The sequence below is a fragment of the Candoia aspera genome, chromosome 8 (assembly GCF_035149785.1).
Source record: "Candoia aspera isolate rCanAsp1 chromosome 8, rCanAsp1.hap2, whole genome shotgun sequence".
Lineage (NCBI taxonomy): Eukaryota > Metazoa > Chordata > Lepidosauria > Squamata > Boidae > Candoia > Candoia aspera.
The window spans coordinates 49,565,079-49,587,199 of record NC_086160.1 but is presented as its reverse complement, the minus strand read 5'-3'; the positions used below and the strand labels follow the sequence as shown (position 1 = coordinate 49,587,199).

Genomic DNA, 22,121 nt, shown 5'->3' with positions numbered 1-22,121 from the left:
AACAAAAAAAATCAGGGAGGAAATGACAGGTGGAGAGTAAGTTAAAAGATGCCTGCAGTGGAAGAAAAATAAAAACAAAGGAAGGAAGACTAGGGGAAGTAAGATGAGGGGAAGTAGCAACAAGACAGGGAAAGAAAGAGGGAGAAACTCTGGGTGTTACCAAAAGGGTAACTAGGCAAACCACCTATCCAAGCAACCGCTAATTCTCAGGCTAATTTCAAAGGCATCCATATTTTGCAGCAGCCATTTGTGCCTCTCACCCATTCCTATGTTTTGGCAGCTTACTCTTACTGATGAATGTAAGACAACCTCCAAATCGAAAGGTCATTAATTTGATGGGGGCGGGGAGAATTGTCATCCTGTTGGATAACTATAACATATCGCCTTTCACCTTTTTTTGGTTTAAAACTAAAAAAGTAACTTCTGGCAGTGATGGGTGATATCACTTCAATCAATCCTGCAGCCTTAGAAAGTGTCTGACCACATTTCCTTTGGCTAGCTGCAGTAAATCTTCCTCTAGTACACAAAAACAAGTTGGCTATTTCCCTTACAAATCAAAGATGCACCATCTACCTTATGGTCGGTCAAGATGTACTCAGAGCAAACTTCATGTACAGACTAATACAATTACATGATCATTTCTTCTCCATGGGGATCATTATTTATACAATTCTCTATGTATATTACATACTTTGAAGTAAGTTAGAACCCTGACAGCTGTATCATATTTAGAATATATATGCCTTAGCCACATGTATGCATTGTAGTTTTACAAAATAGAGCTGTATACAAATCACTCGGTGCTTATGAAAATTTATTAGCTATCATCCCCCCACCCACCCCCAAAAAGACCCATTAAAAGAAAATACTTAAAATATGTGTTTGCTGTTGCATTACAATTTGACTTGTGCTGCACATCTGGCGGAAACCAGTCAGGAACATACCATTGATAGTCTGGCTGAGCAAAACAATAAAACATTATTACAGCAATGTGGACTTCATAGACACTTCAAACAAAAGACTAGCAGCATGGTAAATATAAGTATGTTGTGAGACTTTTCATTAGTCATATCAAAGTAATTTACCCGTAAATTCCTCCTTTTTATTTTGATTAAATAATTCTTCTCATTAACTTCTTCAGCTGGTTTTCTTTTTATTGCGATGCCTTTTGGATGACAGACCTTGTATAAATGTTATGTGAAACCTCCTAGATCCCACAAATCAAAACAAACTTTATTAATGTTAGCAAATCAGATTTCTGAGAGCTTTATGAACCTTGAAAAGGAACAGAAGAAGACAAGGCAAAATGGAATGCACCTGATGCTATCATAAACAGTTAGGTTTCTAACTACAGTCAATGTCAGCTGTTAAGAGGCTAAAAGAAACCTGGTGTGCATCAATTTGACAGGTGAAGGTGTTCCAAAGGGAACTTGTTTGCAGTTTGTTAGAATTCTTTTAAAACTCAGTTACCTACAAGATGAAATTCTAATCTCCAAGTCTGATAGCAATAAGCTAGCATTTGAGCATAATTTTTTTCAAAAAAAAGATAAATAAGACATAATGGTTTTGCGAAATCATGCAGTGTTTCAGTAAAACTATTCATTTCAGGTCTTAATTGAAACACTGAAATAAAATGTAGAAAGGCAATGGGGGGGGCATAGGCATAGTTTGAATTTTCAGAATCATTTATTGGTGCTGTCACAAAATAGCAGTTATGGAAGGTATGATCAGTCACACCTTCCATAACTACAGTACATACATCAGAAGTAACACTACCCTTTTAGAGTATCCCCTATCATCCTTGCTTATCAACACTCATAACAAAGTGTTAGGCTGCAACCACCCGCTTTTTTGTTTTAAGTATCTATATAGCACCTATATGAGACGCAAAGACGTTCTTGAAAATAAGGCTGATATAGCGGCCATTAATTTACTTTATATTATGCCAATTTATCACTTAAAATTCTTAACATTACATTGGAAATAGAAACTGACAAGCACTAAGGAATTTGTTAGTGAGCACAGTGCTGCTCACAGGTACCACTTTGGAGACCTGGGAGGACCTATGTTTATGCTGTCTTCAAAGACTGAGGAGCTCAATTCATTTTCTGAATAGGTACAGAATGTTACTCCTATTTTTTTAACAAAGGCTATAGACAAACAAACAAATGGTTAACCAAATTACCAAGTAATCTTCACCTACAAACAAATACATTTTAGGTGTTTTACACTTAAAAATGAAATACATTTGTTTTCCCAGAACAGTTCCTCCCATTATATATATTTTTCTTTGAGAAAAACTGTGGCTGACTCACATTATTCAAGCAACTACCAGTACAATAGCAAATTTCCTTTAAGGCCAGTCCACAAATTATAACTATGACAGCATGAAGGCCACTCAAAACTGTTTCATGATGCTTGTTTAGATGGCATGACCCACCATGCCATTAAGTCCAGATCAGGCACCTGCACTATAACAGAAAAAGTAACCTAAACACCTGATTAGCCAGTTGTCCAGCTGCAGATTTTCTGGTAACTGCTTCCTTGAGAAATCCTTATATCAGCTTTTGTATGCTCGATCTAGGAAGATCCATTTAAGTCAGTGTTGTATTTACAGGGTGTACTCAAAGTCAGGCCCCATAGCCAATTTATTATATACATTACTGTAAATTAAATGTTTGAATTGTTTGCCATTTTCTTCTAAACACTTGAATATTCACATGGCCTTTGAATATTCCCAATTACAGTAATGTTTTTTTCTGGGGAAAAAAATGAACTAATAAAACCTATTGGGATTGGCCTGTGGGGCCTGATTTTTAGTACACCATGTATGACCTGCTGTGACTCTCAAGGTCAGACATATGGCTTTTTTAGTCCCAGCTAGAAATGCAAGAGTCACAACCAAGGACCTTCAGCAAGGAAGGCATGTATTTCCCCTCCCACCTAGGGCCAAACCATTATCATGGAGAAACTTGTGCACTCCAGTTTTTTATTCCATATCTGCTGCTTTTCAGGCGGACAAACTGGAGTAATAAAGATTACAATATGGATATTGTGTTTATGGATGTGTTTTCATGAGCAAAAATAGGGTTTGGGGCTCAAATCCAGCTTGTTTTTTTAGACATTTGTGCCTAAATGGACAAATTACTGTACTGAGTAGAATTATGGTAGTGTACCCTCAGCTAAGCACCTTATGTAAGTACTTTAACCAATATCCATTTATCTCAATGCTTTCCTGCTGAAATAGAAGAGACTTCCTAGGGTTTAATAGCCATCTAGACCAGTGTTTCTCAACCTTGGCAATTCTATGCTGGGAATTCTGGGAGTTGAAGTCCACACATCTTAGAGTTGCTAAGGTTGAGAAACACTAATCTAGACAGTACTAGATGATAAAAATATATGCCCTGATTTCCTTTAGAGGTAAATAACTGAAGGCCCTTCTCTCTTACATTCCAAAAGAAGGAAATAGGAAGCAAGCCCATTCCATCAGCTCTGGGGCAATAACAGCTCAGTTGAAATGAACGATTTCTTGATCGTTCATTGTCAGTGATAATGGAATTGTCAGTGACAATGCCATTCACTTTCTTCCTCTTTTCTTCCCATTATTCCCACCCTTTCCTTTTCTTCCCATTATTCCCACCCTTTGTCATGTACTTTAGACTGTAAGGCTATGGGCAAGCAGTAGGGTAAATTGCCTTGAGTGCCGATTTTAGCAGAGGAGAAAGATAAAAAAGCATGCATGCATGCATGCATAAATAAGTAAATAAATAAATAGGTTTCTATCCCAAAAATGAGGATATGGAGGAATAAATATGCAATTAAAGGTATAAATGGTTTCTAATGAAATGCTATGTCAAAATACTAAATATTCAAAGAAACCAAACACTAATGTGCAAACACTGTATTACATCAAGTAACATCATTTTCACAATTATAGTCTTGAATCTATTCCAGAGAATAAAGAGTCAGGACTTGCATTCAGACTAGACAAAAGTTTTCTTGGATAACTAAAAAGTAAATAGTATGTGAGATACAAAGAGGCATACAGAAAGTCAAAATATAATGAAGTAACTATACTGTATTCCATACGCTAAGCCTATATACTGACTCCGTTCCAACACATTTTATGTCTGATGACAAATTGCTTGGGAAATTGTAAAGAAATAGTGTACATGTTGGAGCTGCTTTGATTATATAAGAAAATGATCATAAAGAACTCCAGAAACAAATTCAAAACAGCCAATCAGCAAAGAATTCCACCCTTGAAGCACTCTTCTAAAGAAAGACAAAAATTGTTTAGGATGTATTGCACAGCTCAAAAGCCAGATGGTGAAAGCTGTACGATAAAGGCCAAAATTAATTAGCCTCAGTTTTAAAAACATTAGTGAAAACCATTTTCTCCCAAATTCATATAAGAAAAATAGTAACAAAAGTATTCAAGTGTGCTTTGTATTAAATCAATGTTTCTCAACCTCAGCAATTTCAAGAAATGTGGATTTCCAGAATTCCCCAGCCAGCATGGGAGTTGAAGTCCACATATCTTAAAGTTGCTGAGGTTGAGAAACACTTTATTATATAAATGCTTTATTATTTTCTCATAAATACATGACCTTTGGGGAAATTCTATTCCCATAGAGAATTTGTGCAAAGGACCTTTCAGATGCAATGTTCTCTAATTCAGCACCTTCCAGATGCATTTAACTACAACTTCAATCATTAGTGGTTAAGGCAATGGGCTAGAAACCAGGATACTGAGAGTTCTAGTCCTGCCTTAGGCATGAAAGTCGACTGGGTGATTTTGGGCCAGTCACTTTCTCTCAGCCCAGTTCACCTCCAGGGTTGTTGTTGTGAGGAAAATAGGAGGAGGAAGGAGTATTAGGTATGTTCGCCACTTTGAGTTATTTATAAAAATAATAAAGGCGGGATAGAAAATAAAATGAATAAATAAATAAAATTTTCCAGCCACTATAGGAAAGCATGGGAATTATAGTAGTCGTATCTCCTGGCATTCAGAGAGTAACAGGCTCAAGAAAACTGCCCTAGTGAAAAGTAAAAATGGCGCCCCATATTGACTTCTCAATAAATGTCTTAGATTATTTACCTTTTGATATGATGTCATCACACTGCATTTTTCTACCTCCATTAATGACAATACATTACATGGAGCAGAAAACTCGAAATGTGATGAAATCATGCCATTGATGTAGTATTACGATGGCTTTGGAAAGGGAATCAGCTTTAGCACTATAGCTATAGTTTGCACAGTATGTTACTCTGACTTGGAAAATCAAGGGTTTTTTAAAAAAACTGATAAAGTTTTGTTTGGTTTGGTTTATTTACAGAATGCTATACCAATTCAGTTAATCTTTATGTCAGTATCTATTCTAGCACCATGTACATTGAAGTGTAAAGAAATGAATCTTTTCTGCTTACTCTTAATCGTGGCATATATATGTCCTAGCAATGCATTTTTACATAATGTCCCAATAGTGTGCCCTTTGTGTGATCCTCATGAACAACACAGACTTACGTTATCCTTTGCTGCACTGATGTTAAATTAGTATTTCCCCCTTTATTCTGATAGTATCCAAGGGTAGAGTCAAGATGTATACAATCTGTTAGGCTTTGTCACTCATTCCTGGGAGGGAAGTCAGGTGATTGCACTGACTTTAGAAAGAAGTGATAGAGACAAGATAGAGATCAGAAATAGATTAGAACATTTCATGCTGCCTTGAGGGATATTTTTACAGGGATAATTTTTCCCTGAAAATGACAGGTTAAATATAGATAGAAGTTTACCCAGCTCTTGCTACCTGACTATATTTTACCCCAAGTACTCTTAAACTTGATAATGACTCTAGATTTTCATATTTACTTTTGAAGTTTTAGCTACTGTGATGTATATATTTGCTATTGTCCTGGTCATTGTATTTTTAATGCTGAGACTGAATAAAAAAATGTTTTGCATGTTCACACCCTGAGAATCTGTTTTATAAAGGCTTTTATAAAATTAACTCAATTGTACTAAAATAAATCAAATTCCACTTATAACTTCAAATTGAAAATATTTTTTATTTATATGTACAATTTATTTATACTACTGTATATAAATGTACAATCGTTTATATAATTAAAAATATAGGTAAAACAATTTCCATCGAAGTGGAAATTATGTATTTCTAACTGAAAGGGGAGATAACACATACCTGTAGATAAAGAAAAATAAACATGCATCTTTTTAATAATCTGAATTTACTTTTTTAAATGATAATCATACAGAAGTACAACTGTAGATGAGAAAAAATAAGAACAAGATGTTTTTTTCTTTGTCCTACTGGAAGGTGTTTAAATTGATGTGTGGAAATGCAAATGATAGAAATGAGTCCATTATTTGATACAAAATAATAAACTTATTAAATTTTCAGGAGAAAGCAGAAGTGATGAGGTAGGTGAAGGAAGAGGTTATAATGAAATGATAGCTAAAAAGAAATGTGGCATTTGAAAATAAAATTAAACTGCTGGTATGATTGCATATTTTTTACATTACTTCATTCTTTCTCATGATACACTTGCAGAATCTGGTTGTAAAATGTTGATCTCTGAGTATTTCTGCTTTCTCAGTGAATGCTGACAGGAGTCTCAACTTACTGGGGGCTGCTGTTGTTTTCTGTTAGCACCACATGAGCCCAGCGTTATTTGAGGTTCAGAGCATGGCTGAAGTATGCCGCAATTCCCACAACTAAGGGAAGGAGGAACAAACAACTGCTGCAGGCAGAAATGTTTTTCTTCAAGTGCTTGGAAATCTTCGGCCTATACAAAAAGTGACATAAAAACAAAATTGATATAAACAACTCGTTTCCAAGAAAAAAGTGACACCTCTGCATTTCCTGTGTTTCCAGCTTGTTACTTTTGGTTCAGTACAAACCATCTTTAAAAAAACACTTTAAAATACACATTAAAAAAGTAAGATATTTTACATGCACTCTGTCCTAATTTTTTGGGGGGGGGAGTCCCTTAACTTGCTTATAGCTGACATTAGTCTTCCCCAACACCAATTATCAGCATATACATAATATATTATAAAAGTATAGGTATCTATACTGTGATAATCGGTGTTGCTTTTGTAAATACTCTGCAAAATTTTCTTAGCCTAAAAAAAGGTTGTAAAGTACTTCCCAGGATTTCTGGACCCAATTCCAAGTGCTGATTTAACTTTAAAAGCTTAAATTTTGTTATGAGTTTAATTTACTAAATTTATTGTAATATAATTATGCATATTTCATTGGGGTTGTATTTTTGTTTCCATACTTTAAAAAAAAAAGATATGCATGTATGCCACCCAAATATTTTTATTATAGTGCAGCATAGAAATATTGAATTATATAAATTAATGATAATGAATTACAAAAAAGGGAAGTTTATCAGGTTGCGGTATCTATAGAGTTGAATCTTAGTCAGTTTTGGCATTATCATCATATATTAAATTTCTATTCTTCCTGACTCCTAGCAACTCAAGGAGTCACTAAATAAATCAAAGTCAAAAAACACAAACCTGTTGTTTTACTCGCTTCTGAAGAAGTTGGTTTTCAGCCTGGTAGTGTTTAATCTGTGGAAGAGGAGAAATTCAGCCCATGAAGCAAAAATATACGTATACTGTGTTACATGCACAGTTATATGCACAGTATATGCAGCTATAAAGAAACACGTTATTCCGATATGAAAAAATATTCACTATTGCATCACACGCTGAAGTTTCCACACTGATGGCACTTAATTAACTTTTATGCATATTAAAAAGATGAAAAAGAAGCCTCACAACCTTGTCTAAATACGCATTTGTCAGTACCCTGATGCATTTCAGAGTAACATGGGCCTGCATCCAGCAAGGCAGAAAGTATTAGTTGTGTAATAACAAGCCTCCGTGAAAAGGTGTATCTGCTAAGATCAGGAAGTTATTTAAAAGCAATGAATTTCAGAATTGCTGAAAACAGGACATCTTGTGCCCTCTAGTGGTCCTTTCACTGTGTCATTTAACAACTCTAAGGTGATTATTTATACTCCAAAATAAAACATGACATTGATTAATAAAATTGTTTGTGTAATGTTAATAAAACATATTTTGCTTCTTATGAATAAAGCCCTCAGTCATGGATAGTCATTTTGAAAATAAACTAAACAGGCTGGTTCAGGCTGAATACAAGGTGAAAATCTATAAATGCTATATGATAGCATGTACTGCTCAAAAAGACCATGGAACCTCCATTTATCAATGATTTTCAAGAAAGTATTGCACAAATTCCTGTCAAGGATGTCTTAGGTACAGATTACCCTGTGCTACTCACTGATTAGACTTACTTCTCTTACCCAATATAGAGCTCATAAATCATTTGGATTTATGAACTGTTTGATGGGTACAGTGTATGACGCATTCCCATTTTTTTTCCTTCTGTTAAACTGCCAGAGTGGAAACAAGTTCTAAAGGAAATAACCGAAAGGAATAGAGCAGTGCAGACTTCTCTTCCTTAGAAGAATTGCAAAGTGACTGATCAGAAGTGACAGATCCTGACCTAGATGGGAGCTAGCATTCCAAGAACTTAGAGATACCTACATAATAACTTTTTGTTGGCACAATGCTACTTTTCTACAATGATTTGGCAGACGTCTCCAGCTCCAGACACTGAACTTCCTTTGGAGTTGAACTTCCTCTCCCAGAAAAATCCCCACCCAGAACTATTATAATGATGGCCCTGGGAGAATCCAACAGATCTGGAAGGCATAAAGTTGGGGAATGCTGTCCTAAAGATTTAATAAAAGAGTTACAATTCTACTGAGAAGATCACAACTGATCTCAAATTTAAATTTAGGCTCCAAACGCAGATTTTTTTTCACCAAGTTTCTTTTGGCTGAGATCCTATGCACAATTATTTTTAAGTGTGCTGCATTAAGTTCAAGAGATTTCAGCAAAGTCTTGAAGTGTAAATCTACCCAACAAGCAATGCAGTCTTATAGGCGTGATTACTCAGAGCCATTATGACTTTATTTTGCTTTTTTTTTTTTTAATATTCTGGAATCCAAAAAGAAGAGGTAGACAAACAGAGCATTTTATGTCATTCACAGAATGTTTAAGGAGATAGTGTATTAGCCATAAACGATCCCACTAACTTCATTTGAAAAAGTAGTTATTTCTCATTCTACCAATACCACAACTTCAGAATTATTCCTAGGCACCCGCAGGATCCATCATTTTTTGTCAAAGTGACAAAAGCAGTGTTGTGCCATCACAGCACAAGCTCCACCCTTTCGCAAATGCATGCAATGTCATAGTGCATGTAAAAGAGGCACAGAGCTTGCATCATATTGGTGCAATGCCATTTTTGTTATTTGGTCTCCCTGCAGTTGTGTCTGGAATGATTTCATCCAAGATGAGGACCTCATCATGTAAAATATGTCAATTATTGGTAGATATAACTTCTTGGGTTATACTGAAAGTGAGAAACTAAGAATAAAATATATGTGTTTTGGCAATGATATTTTTGTTTTGATCCATACCTGAGATTTTAATTTGTTCAACTGGAACTGTGATTGCTCATTAAATTTTTGCAGAACTTCTTTCTCTTCACTGAGTCTCTCTCTATCAGATCTTTCCTTTTTGAAGTCTTCTTCATAGATCTGAACCTACAATTGGCATTATTTAGTATAACATTTCTACAGGCACATTAAGTATTAATTTTAAAAATGCACAGAAAATGCAAATTTGTTTATTTCTGTGTATAGGGCATAAATGTCATTGCAACAAAATGTTTACATGAAAAATACCTTTCATATAAAACATGAAAATAATTCTAATTACAAGATGCAAAATATATGTAATTTTTTTCACAGTTACTTGATCTCAGCCTTTTATGCTTTGGTGTAACATAGTGCAATTTCCAAAAACTGTATTTTTAAAAATATTCTAAGTGCAAGGATTTCATATGATGAAATCTTTTCCATCACTTAGAGATATCATAAATAATAATTACAGAACATTTCAAAGGTTTCTGGGCTCTTAATGCTATTGTCTTATTAAAATAGTCATGTAAAATCACACACACACACATATATATAAGCATTTATTAGTGCAGTGTTATGCATATTTGCTCAAAAGTCTAACTGTGAAGCTTAATAGCAGGTAAGATGGTAGAAGGACAAGAACCACCACACCACGGCATTTTTAGCATGCTGCTAAAAGAGAAAGGGGACCTTAAAATGAGTTGAGACTAGACAAATATTTGCATTGGATAATTATATTTATCTAACAAAATGGGAAGATAAAAAGGTCTCAGCTATTCAGGGAGAAATGCTTTATGTTCAAAAGCAAAGAGTTTGGTACATCTGAACAGATTATTATAAAATGGTCACCAATTCAAAACTATATAACCCTTTGATAAGCAATTAGTGTAAAATTTTAAAAAAATGTACTGTTCATCCCATCTGGAACAATTTAGTTCCCATTTAAATTGACAACAATTCTTTCTTTAATGTGTGTCTTCTGAGGCTACACCCACTGTTTCATGTGTCAAGAGTCAGCAAGACTTTGGATTTAAAATAACACATTTTTAAATAACTATATAGCTCATCTTTCTGAACAAATACAGGGGTGGACCAGAGGCAAAGGGCAAAATGAGTAACACAGTGACACTGCTAATTGGACACTGCATTTGAGGATTCTAAGTAGCTTAGGAAATGCTAAATATATTGTTTCATATCTTTAATTTCTTTCTGTTCTTCACCTTCCTTCTGCTGCTCCCCACCTTCCCTCACCTGAGACATCTGCCTCACTCGGGCTACTGATAGACCAGGCGTGAAATATTCATACACAGCCTCTGCCTTTTCTCTTTCTCTACACAGATAATGCATGCACACAAAGACACATCTATAAAAACACAATGGCATTGCTTTTTTAAAAAAAAACAATGTGCAATTTTGGCAAATATTGGCAAAATTGTAGTATGAAGTTGACTATTGCCACATATTACAATTCTTGATCACTGATCCAGGTATGTATGTATGTATATATGTATGTATTTATTTTTTTTATTTCTATAGCCTCTCATCTCAGCAAGTGACTCTGGGCGGCTTACAACAAAAACACCATAAAACAATTAAACCAATTATAATTAAAACAGTAGATTGTGACTTTCAATATCCTTACTACAGTACTATACTGCTTTGGTCTCCTTTTCACCCTATGAAAGAAAGAGCTAAACAATAGCATTGGACCTGCTGGTTGCTCTCAGCAGAGTCATGCAACTCTTGAAGGAGCTGGTCTATGACTGGAAGGCCTCCTGGACTCTTGCTTCCTTCTAGAACAGAGGTGAAAGTTGTAAAACAGAAAAAAATGAACTAATGATTTATGGGTTTGATTAGACAGGATAGATTATAGAAAGAAGAGAGTTATGTTGTAACCATAGAGAAAGAAGTAAATTTATAACTGTACTTATAACTGCTGTAAAAAAGATACTTCTTTGTATCTTTTTTCTCTTCTTTCTTTCTCTTTTCCTTTTTTTCCTTTCTTGCACTTTTAGCTTTCTCTTTTATTTCTTTTTCCCCTCTCCCTTTTCTTACTTTATGTTAATTTGTATTAGTCTTTATCTTCATTTTTAAAAAATGTATTAAAATTATATATAAAAAAAAATAGAATAAGAGATGAAAGTGTGGCTAGGGAGCCTTCAGTTATACCTCAACCAGGAAGCCTTGACAATGTGTTAGGACATGAAGCTGCCTTTGAAGATAGCTTGGAGACTGCAGCTGGTGCTGAATTTATTTATTTATTTATAAAACCTATATGGTCATATAACTTATGCATGATAATCCTAGGCAACTCACACTGAATCCATAAAATCAAAATAAATACAACCCACAATCCCTACAACAACATTATATATCCCATCAAAGTGCCACATCATCCCGTTTGTTGTTTATTCACTTAGTCGCTTCCAACTCTTTGTGACTTCATGGACCAGCCCACGCCAGAGCTTCCTGTCAGTCGTCAACACCCCCAGCTCCCCCAGGGATGAATCCGTCACCTCTAGAATATCATCCATCCACCTTGCCCTTGGTCGGCCCCTCTTCCTTTTGCCCTCCACTCTCCCTAGCATCAGCATCTTCCCCAGGGTGTCCTGTCTTCTCATTATGTGGCCAAAGTATTTCAGTTTTGCCTTTAATATCGTTCCCTCAAGTGAGCAGTTTGGCTTTATTTCCTGGAGGATGGACTGGTTTGATCTTCTTGCAGTCCAAGGCACTCTCAGAATTTTCCTCCAACACCACAGTTCCAAAGCATCTATCTTCCTTCTCTCAGCCTTCCTTATGGTCCAGCTCTCGCAGCCATATGTTACTACGGGGAACACCATTGCTTTAACTATGTGGACCTTTGTTGTCAGTGTGATGTCTCTGCTCTTAACTATTTTATTGAGATTTGTCATTGCTCTTCTCCCAAGGATTAAGCGTCTTCTGATTTCCTGACTGCAGTCAGCATCTGCAGTAATCTTCGCACCTAGAAATACAAAGTCTTTCACTGCTTCTACATTTTCTCCCTCTATTTGCCAGTTATCAATCAAGCTGGTTGCCATAATCTTGGTTTTTTTGAGGTTTAGCTGCAAGCCAGCTTTTGCACTTTCTTCATTCACTTTCATCATAAGGCTCCTCAGTTCCTCTTCACTTTCAGCCATCAAAGTGGTATCATCTGCATATCTGAGATTGTTAATGTTTCTTCCAGCAATTTTAACTCCAGCTTTGGATTCCTCAAGCCCAGCATGTTGCATGATGTGTTCTGCATACAAGTTGAATAGCTAGGGTGAGAGTATACAGCCCTGCCGTACTCTTTTCCCAATCTTAAACCAGTCCGTTGTTCCGTGGTCTGTTCTTATTGTTGCTACTTGGTCGTTATACAGATTCTTCAGGAGGCAGACAAGATGACTTGGTATCCCCATACCACTAAGAACTTGCCACAATTTGTTATGGTCCACACAGTCAAAGGCTTTAGAATAGTCAATAAAACAGAAATAGATGTTTTTCTGAAACTCCCTGGCTTTTTCCATTATCCAGCGGATATTGGCAATTTGGTCCCTAGTTCCTCTGCCTTTTCTAAACCCAGCTTGTACATCTGGCAATTCTCGCTCCCTGAATTGCTGAAGTCTACCTTGCAGGATCTTGAGCATTACCTTACTGGCATGTGAAATGAGTGCCACTGTTCGATAGTTTGAACATTCTTTAGTGTTTCCCTCTTTTGGTATGGGGATATAAGTTGATTTTTTCCAATCTGATGGCCATTCTTGTGTTTTCCAAATTTGCTGGCATATAGCATGCATTACCTTGACAGTATCATCTTGCAAGATTTTGAACAGTTCAGCTGGGATGCCATCGTCTCCTGCTGCCTTGTTATTAGCAATGCTTCTTAAGGCCCATTCAACCTCACTCTTCAGGATGTCTGGCTCTAGCTCACTGACCACGCCATGAAAGCTATCCCCGATATTGTTATCCTTCCTATACAGGTCTTCCATATATTCCTGCCACCTTTTCTTGATCTCTTCTTCTTCTGTTAGGTCCTTGCCATCTTTGTTTTTGATCATACCCATTTTTGCCTGGAATTTACCTCCGACCTTTCTAATTTTCTGGAAGAGGTCTCTTGTCCTTCCTATTCTATTGTCTTCTTCCACTTTCACGCATTGCTTGTTTAAAAATAATTCCTTATCTCTTCTGGCTAACCTCTGGAAGTTTGCATTTAATTGGACATATCTCCCCCTATCACTGTTGCCTTTTGGTTTCCTTCTTTCTTGGGCTACTTCTAGTGTCTCAGCAGACAGCCATTTTGCCTTCTTGGTTTTCTCTTTCTTTGGGATGTATTTTGTTGCCGCCTCTTGAACAATGTTGCGGACTTCTGTCCATAGTTCTTCTGGGACCCTATCTACTAAGTCCAGTCCCTTAAATCTGTTCTTCACCTCCACTGCATATTCCTTAGGAATATTAGTGAGTTCATATCTAGCTGATCTGGGGGTCTTCCCTAATCTCTTGAGTCTGATCCTAAATTGTGCAAGAAGAAGTTCGTGATCTGAACTACAGTCAGCTCCAGGTCTTGTTTTTACCGACTGTACAGATGTCCGCCACCTTTGGCTGCAAAGGATGTAGTCAATCTGGTTTCGGTGTTGTCCATCTGGGGAAGTCCATGTATAAAGCCGTCTCTTACGTTGCTGGAAGAGAGTGTTTGTTATGCAGAGTGAGTTGTCTTGGCAAAATTCTATCAGCCTATGTCCTGCTTTATTTTGTTCACCGAGGCCATGCTTACCTGTAATTCCAGGTGTCATTTGACTGCCCACCTTAGCATTCCAGTCTCCCGTGATGAAAATAACATCTCTTTTAGGTGTGTTGTCCAGTAGGGGCTGCAGATCCTCATAGAACTGCTCTACTTCAGCTTCTTCAGCATCTGTGGTTGGGGCGTATATTTGGATCACTGTGATGTTAGATGGCTTGCCCTGAATTCAAATTGAGATCATTCTATCGTTTTTTGGATTGTATCCAAGCACTGCTTTAGCCACTTTACAATTAATTATGAAGGCTACTCCATTTCTTCTGTGGTCCTCTTGTCCACAGTAGTAGATCTGGTGGTCATTTGATGTGAAGTGGCCCATTCCAGTCCATTTCAGTTCACTGACGCCCAGAATGTCTATCTTTAATCTTGACATCTCACCAATAACCACATCCAATTTGCCCTGGCTCATAGATTTTACATTCCAAGTTCCAATGGTGTGTTGATCCTTAGAACATCGGATTCGCCGTTCACCACCAGCACCATCGGCCGCTAGCTGTCCTTTCGGCTTTGAGCTAGCTGCATCATAACGTCTGGGGCTAGTTGAACTCATCCTCTGTTCCTCCCCAGTAGCATTTTGACCATCTTCCCACCTGGGGGTCTCATCTTCCGATGGTATACTGACATATCTCTGGTTGTACTGATCCATTTAGTTTTCACGGCAAGAATACTGGGGTGGATTGCCATTATCTTCCCCAGGGATCACATTTAGTCTGACCTCTCTGTCATGACCTTCCCGTCTTGAGTGGCCCTTCACGGTTTAGCTCATGGCATCATTGAGCTGCTCAAGCTCCAGCACCACGACAAGGTAACGATCATTTGCTGAAGCACATAATCCCACCAACTCCTAATTTATACTTGTTCACTTCTATCCTAGCTCAATGCCTGGGCAAAAAAGCAACCCTTTGGAAGGCTAATAGGTTGGGGACCCTCTGAACCAAAGGAGGGAGGCAATTCCAAAGGGCCAGGACAGCTGCAGGGAAGGTGTGTCTCCAAGGTCTCATCAGAAGGCAACATTTAAGGGATGGACCTGGAGCACGCCCACCCTATCTGACCTGAGGAGACAGCAGGGCCCTAAGGCACCCCATGTAAAAGAGGCCTAGGGGTGGAACATTCTATCCTACCATGACCAACACTGATTGGACCTGGCCACGGAGGAAAGAGGAAAACCACAGGAAAACAATGACCCCTAGTCCCAACCCCTGGGCTACTGCAAAATGCTGGCTATCATATACTATGGGACACCACAGTATATCTGGAACCACCTTAGCAAACCTGTCCATCCAGTTTGTATGTTAAGAGAGGGATGATTGGGGTGTGGATCAGGAGGCAGGCCAACTGAGTAGTAGCCACCGCATCATGGAATATTTGGTTCCAACCCTCCTTGCATACCAGAAGACCCTGAAAACCATTTTATTTCAATGAGCCTTCCATTCATAAGGCGATTGGGCCATCTACATATAGCATAAAATAGTTGATTCTATTATTCTATTATGTTTTATTGTGGTTATTATATTTTTTCCCTTGTTGTGCACTAGTGATGGGCTTCAGTAACACTGCTGGTTCTCAGGAAAAAGGGAGCATATTCCAAGAAGGGGAAGCAAGATAAAACACAGTCCAGAGATGGAACATGGAAAGACTGAGGTTCAGAGTAGCCCTGCCATAGAGCCTTCCCAGGTTATTTCCTTTTAGGTTAGGTAGAGTGGCTTTAGTTTGGCAAGATTCTGTCTATACAGTGTGAGCAAATAAAGAACTGAAGTTTGGTTGGTGTGATTCTCTGTCGTTCTTGGGTTGGACCTCACAGCACTGTCCTTTTTCATTGGGGCAGTGTACAAATACTATAAAACAAACAAATAGCCAAAAAGGTGACTGAGTACTCCAGTTTCTCCCGTTACTTTTTCTGAGATAACTGAGATAATTTATTGCCCTTCCGATTCAAGGTATTTTCCTTCATTACCAAGCATCCTGTCCCACAACAGTGCAGGTGGATACTAGTACACATGAGAAAAGGACTATTCTCCTTCCACTCCAAATCATGTTTTCTTTTCAATGAAGAAATTGTTGAATCATAAAAAGTAAATTATCTTCCCAGATTATTTGTTTTGTGAGAGCCAGTTTGGTCTAGTGGTTAAGGTACTGGGCTAGAAACTAGGAGTCTGTGAGTTCTAGTCCTGCCTTAGGCATGAAAGCCAGCTGGGTGACCTTGGGCCAGTCACTTTCTCTCAGCCCAACTCAGTGCAATGTAGACTAGCCTCCTCGTGGTGCACCCTGGGCAACATGACTTGTCACGGCTAAATAGTCTACACATCTGGCTGCTGGACCTCACAAGGATTTCCCAGCAAGAAAAAAAAAAGCAGCATGAACACCAAACTGCTATGCCATACGATTAAAAAAAAAATGTTTGGCTAACAAGGATAACAGCCAATCCAGGAAGACCCCTCTTTTGATCTCTTTGCACTATAATAATGGTAATGCCTGTTAGGATAAAGGAGTTTGCTCTGGTCTCCGTATGATGGTCCTAGCCATCAGCTGTCATAATGGTATGCTTCCAGGGACAGACCAAACTGCAAACATCTGCATACCCAACTGTATAGCCAACTATAGCCAGCTTTTCTTTATAGTGCTTCATGCATTATTAATAGCTGTTTGTGCAAATGTGAATCAACCATCTAAATGACTGCTTGATCTTTCAGATTAAGATCTAAAGCAGGGGAAAAATTGGTCCTAGAAGATGTAGTCACTAGGGTTGAGTACATCTTCTAGGACCAATTTTTCCCCTGCTTTTTTCTCCTATCAAACATTTCCCTTGGAACTATAAGGGGGAGCATCATTTTGCACTTGGAAAGATTATAGGGGAAGGGGAACATGAAGGCATATTTGTATGGCATGGCTGAGTATGGCTACTGAGTAGCAGATAAGTAGTCAAAATATGAAAAATCTGTATGAGAAATACTATCTACCCAACAGGGAGAACACACTCAAGGCACCTTTGCTGAAACAATGTCACCTTGAGACTTCTCAGTGACAGTCCCTGCCCTTTGGAATGATTTCCTGATATGCAGTTGGCCCCAATCCTTCAGGCCTCTAGAAAAGCAATTAAAATCTGGCTCTGTCCCCAGATGCTTGGGTCAGGATGAGTAGTGTTCCCACTCGGTAGGATATAGTAGATTTTAGTCCTGATCACCATTTAGCTTGTTTTAATGGTTTGGGGGGTGTTGTGTTGGTATTTGTGTTTAATTATTTTGTATGTTGCCCTGAGTCATGTTGCTTGAGTTGGGCACCCATATAAATGTTCTAAAGAAACAAATAAATATTAACTTAAATTATTAAGTCTATAGCCACTCAATTGTTATTGTCACAAAAATCATGTAGCTACCTTCTATATTTCCAGACATTACTTGCAGGTGTATTCAGGTGAAAAAAGGTGAAAGTGAAAGGTCCCCTGAGTCATGTCTGACCCTTTGGGGGGACACCGCTTTCATGACATTTTCTTGGTAGACTATAGTGGGGTGATTTGCCATTGAATTTGTATTCAAGAGTACCAAGAAATATTAAATCCAGGACTGAAGTCAATCATTTTGATTGACTCAAGTCAATCCAGAACTCAAGTCAATCAGAATACAATCTGGCTCACTCTTCAATCACGACAGAAAAAAGTATTTTAGTGCATACATTTTCTAACATATACATTCAGTTTTCAACAACTGATTCTTAATAAACCATAATGACAGAGTTTAAATTCAAGGTTCTGGAAAGTAAGGTTATTTTAAATGCTTGGGTTCCTATAGAAAATGAAAACCAATGAAGAAAGTATGTATCTTCCTGACCTTCAGAACTGCAACACAAATTAATCTCTTTTTGGAGTTTGTTTGAGGCAGATGGGAGATTCTTTATGTACTTTTAGGAGAAAGATCCCCAAAAGCAGCTAATAACCTGCCACTGTTTTGCAAAGTACAGCATTTTAAGACACATTGAATAGAAGCTGACTCAAGGCAAGAAAACTTTTTTTTTTCAATGACTTTGGTGAATGAGAGTGGCTGCCTTCAAAATGAAACTCAGATATCAGGAATTAAGCAAGGATGAACTTAAGATCATCCTTCCCATTAAAAATACGTTTGTATTGGTTTTGGGGTGGGGTGGGGGGTTGCTTATTTTCAAAGAAATCATTTTATTTTATAAACTTTAAACATCCTATTGTTTTATTTATGGATTAAGATATAATTATTAAAAGGAAATCATATACTTATTTCTTGCCCAACACTAATCCCAATGAATTCACTCATTTATTTTGGGGCAAGGATCACACATATCATTTTATCATTTCAGGAACATGGAACTGCAAAATTTGAAATTTCTTGCCTTATAAATTTATCCATAAGTACAATTAACAGCCAAGGGACAACAGTGTTGTAGTCATACCCAGGTGTTAAACTCTTCACTAAGCATTACATTTTAATGCATGCTTTGCCTCCAAAATGCACCATTCTTTCTGCAGTCAGTAACCAAACTTCCAGTCCATATTTGAACAAAATGTTTCAAAATTCAAGCCTACTCATTCATGTAGTAAAATTTCTATATCCATATAATTCTCAATGATCTCCTGAAGGACAAATATCTGGTCTGCATATCCGCTGCCTGGCATAAAGCCATATTGTATTTCCCAATGCACACTTATTATCAGTTCTCATATGCTTTCTACCAGAATTCCACCAAATACCTTTTCAAGTACGTTTAACAAAATAATTTCTTTATAATTTTTGCATGTATTCTTGTTACCTTTCTCTCTGTATAAAGGAACAATAATAGGCCCATGAGACACACACATCTTCACACATGTTCCATCTTCACATTTTAATATTCCTTCAGTTGTAGCATTTACATCCTCAGCTTTGCTATTTTTCAACATTCGCATACCATTTATGACTTCCTTTTCATGAATTTTACTCAGACATTAACTTTATAGCATTTGTTCCAATTGCATCCTCATTCCCATACTAATCTCTGAACTACTGCCTGCAGCAGTCCCTCAAACCAGTTTCATCCCAAATAATTTCATTACTTTTATTTGGAAAGGCTTAGCGTTTGGTCCTTTTCACCCACTCTCAAAACAGTTTTTTTTTTAATTTCCATCAAAATCAATCTCCGCTTCTTTTAATCTTCACATCCCATGCTCTCTTTGATTACATTCTTTTTATCTTTTTCTGTACATACACATTAAACAATATCTTTTTCCTATTATGCAGTATTCATTCTTTAATACGCATCTTTCTCATCTTTAGTTTGTTTAGTCTATCATTCCACCGAGAAAACGTTTTCGTGTTTCAAGAGTGACATAACCCATTTTCTTTCATTCTGTCCAAGCCACCTCCAATAGGAGCGTTTGCAGTAGTACGCCAAAAAAAATCAAGGATGGTCACACAGTCAGAGCCCTGCCCCTTTTTAATGTGTGTTCAGGCTTCAACTGTGCAGTCATGGCGACCATCTCAACTTCTGAGCCCCCACAGATGCTGCTGCTTCCACACTCACTTTTTCAGAATTAAATGAATGCTGCAAAGATTTATGTTCTGTCCACTCATACCTGTTCCTGGAGAAGTTCAATATGCATTCTCATCTCCTCTTGGTTGCAATTCCCATCCAATGCCTCCACGTGAGAGCTCTGGGAGGATGTGCTTTGGTGTTTCAAGGCATCCAAAAGGGACTTAACCCCCAAAAAAGCAAAAGCAAAAGGCAAACAAAGAAGAAAAAGAGATGTGCTTGGAATTAACAACATTCAAATAATTCCATTTAAAACAGTATTTTGAACTAATTAATATATATATAAAATCGCCGTAAAGGCAAATAAGAAACTGATCATATTTGCTCATGAGAGAACCCATGCATGCTCCTAGCTGTAAGTATACATGCATTGATGTTATTATTGTTGTTGTATTAATCCAAAATGTTAAAAAGAGTAAAACTCAAAGAAATATATTGTAACAAAACCAAATTCTATATATTTTTAAAATCTCCCCTAATTAATTCCAAATCATAACTCAATTTAAATTTTCTTTTAGGTGTACAAGATCAGGTTTAGCTTTTCCTCTACACCTGCCAGAATTACCTGCAGTAATGACAATGCATTTGCATTCTTTATGCGAGGGTATTTTATCCAAATATTATCTACTGTCATTTTTTCAGAATAAGAATAGTGTTGGTTTGATTTCTGCAACTCTGTTTTTTCCTCTTCCCATTTTAAATAGGTATATATGTCCTGCTTCAACTTTACAGTTCAGCTATATATTTTCTTGGAAGTAGAATTATATTCAGTGGAAGCTATTGCCTAAGAGTATAAAAGACAGTCTTAAGTCTTTATCCTGTACATATGTAGTGAGATGGGCTTCTCTAGGATATATTTCTGAATGGCATTGTACTGTTACTACACCAGTTACCTTATTTACTTTACCAATTTCAGATTCTTGCAGAACCATTATTACACAGATTTCCACTGCTTATATATAAACATTTATCTAGTCAAAAGAGTTAGAATTCATTTATTTTCCCACTTTTCCAACAAGTACATGTTGGAGACATCACCCCATCCACTAAATTGTTTCCTACATGATGCAGAAAAGAGGATGGATCATCTGGTGTACCAATTTCCATTTCTATTCTATTCACAATAAGTTTAAAGGAGTAACTAAATACCATTCTTTCGTCCATGCAGATTATATTTTAAAAATTCCCTTCTCACCCATATGGGTGGTATGCGTCTTCCTCAATTTTGGGTCCTCTACCAAAGGCCTGGGAACTTGAGGGTTCTACACAGTATCTTAGCTGTCCCTAGCACTGTACTCTTCTGGATAGAGAGCTCTGATGTTGTTCCTGGGATCTGTTGGAGCCATTCTCCCAGCTTGGGAGTCATTGCCCTGAATATTCCTACCACTTCTGGGACCACTTTGGCTGAACAAATATATACGGATGTATATAGAGTGTGCTGGATGAAAACTAAACTGGAAATTACCCATAATAATCTTCCAATAATATATTTGAGTGCTGTGAATAACCCTGTGCTAATGCATGGGCAGGGGAGGTTGGGGTTAGGGGAGAAGCATTGTTTTATCACTTTCAGCTGTGTGGATTTCAGCTTAACAGAGAACCCAAGTGGATATAGACTATCTGGGTAAGAAAATTTAGTAACTGCCTGGATTCACCAATGTTAAATTATAATGGGATTTGTTTGATTTTGGTTTAATATGATATGCATACCAAGCAACCAAGGTTTATATCTCAGACCAATATGCAAACCCAATCAAAGTGTTGCAGATTGCCTAGTTCTTGTACTATATTATAACATAAGATATTTTTTCAGTTTTTAGATGGTACTTTATAACACACTGTTTATTATAATCAAATCTCAGCATTTAAATAAAAAAGATTTGAGGGCTCATAGCCATGGGCAACATCCAGAAAATAAATTTGAATATGAAAAAGGTAAAGACAATGTTCTCACGAATACAGAATCGCTAAGCAAATTGGTGGTGTTTGTTTTATACAGCCTTTTCAGGGTGGTATACTGAAATTATTGTGGCAATTTTGTTGTTCTATAAACCATATCTCAAAGATCCTGAGATTATAAATAATAATTTTTATTACACTTTTTTACTGTATTCTATTTGCCTTATACTTTTTGAAAACTCATTTTGTTTCCCCATCTGCACTTCATTACAAGTTTCCAGTAAACCAGAGCTAACAGCTTTATTTCTTGGTAATTTTCTTCCCCTTGTTTCTTAGCTTTAAG

At 37.1% G+C, this 22,121-nt stretch overlaps 1 protein-coding gene across 1 annotated transcript in view; it reads right to left on the bottom strand.

Moving 5' to 3' along the window:
- Positions 1-6,118: 6,118 nt before the first annotated feature.
- Positions 6,119-22,121, bottom strand: part of TNIP3 (TNFAIP3 interacting protein 3) — a 61,155-nt gene continuing 45,152 nt past the window's right edge. The window contains exons 9-12 of the mRNA XM_063310417.1: positions 19,923-20,042; positions 9,550-9,675; positions 7,553-7,606; positions 6,119-6,810 (exon numbers count right to left, since the gene is read on the bottom strand). Of these exons, the coding sequence (XP_063166487.1) occupies positions 6,640-6,810; positions 7,553-7,606; positions 9,550-9,675; positions 19,923-20,042 (471 nt within the window). The 3' untranslated portion in view covers positions 6,119-6,639. The remainder of the gene's footprint in view (positions 6,811-7,552; positions 7,607-9,549; positions 9,676-19,922; positions 20,043-22,121) is intronic.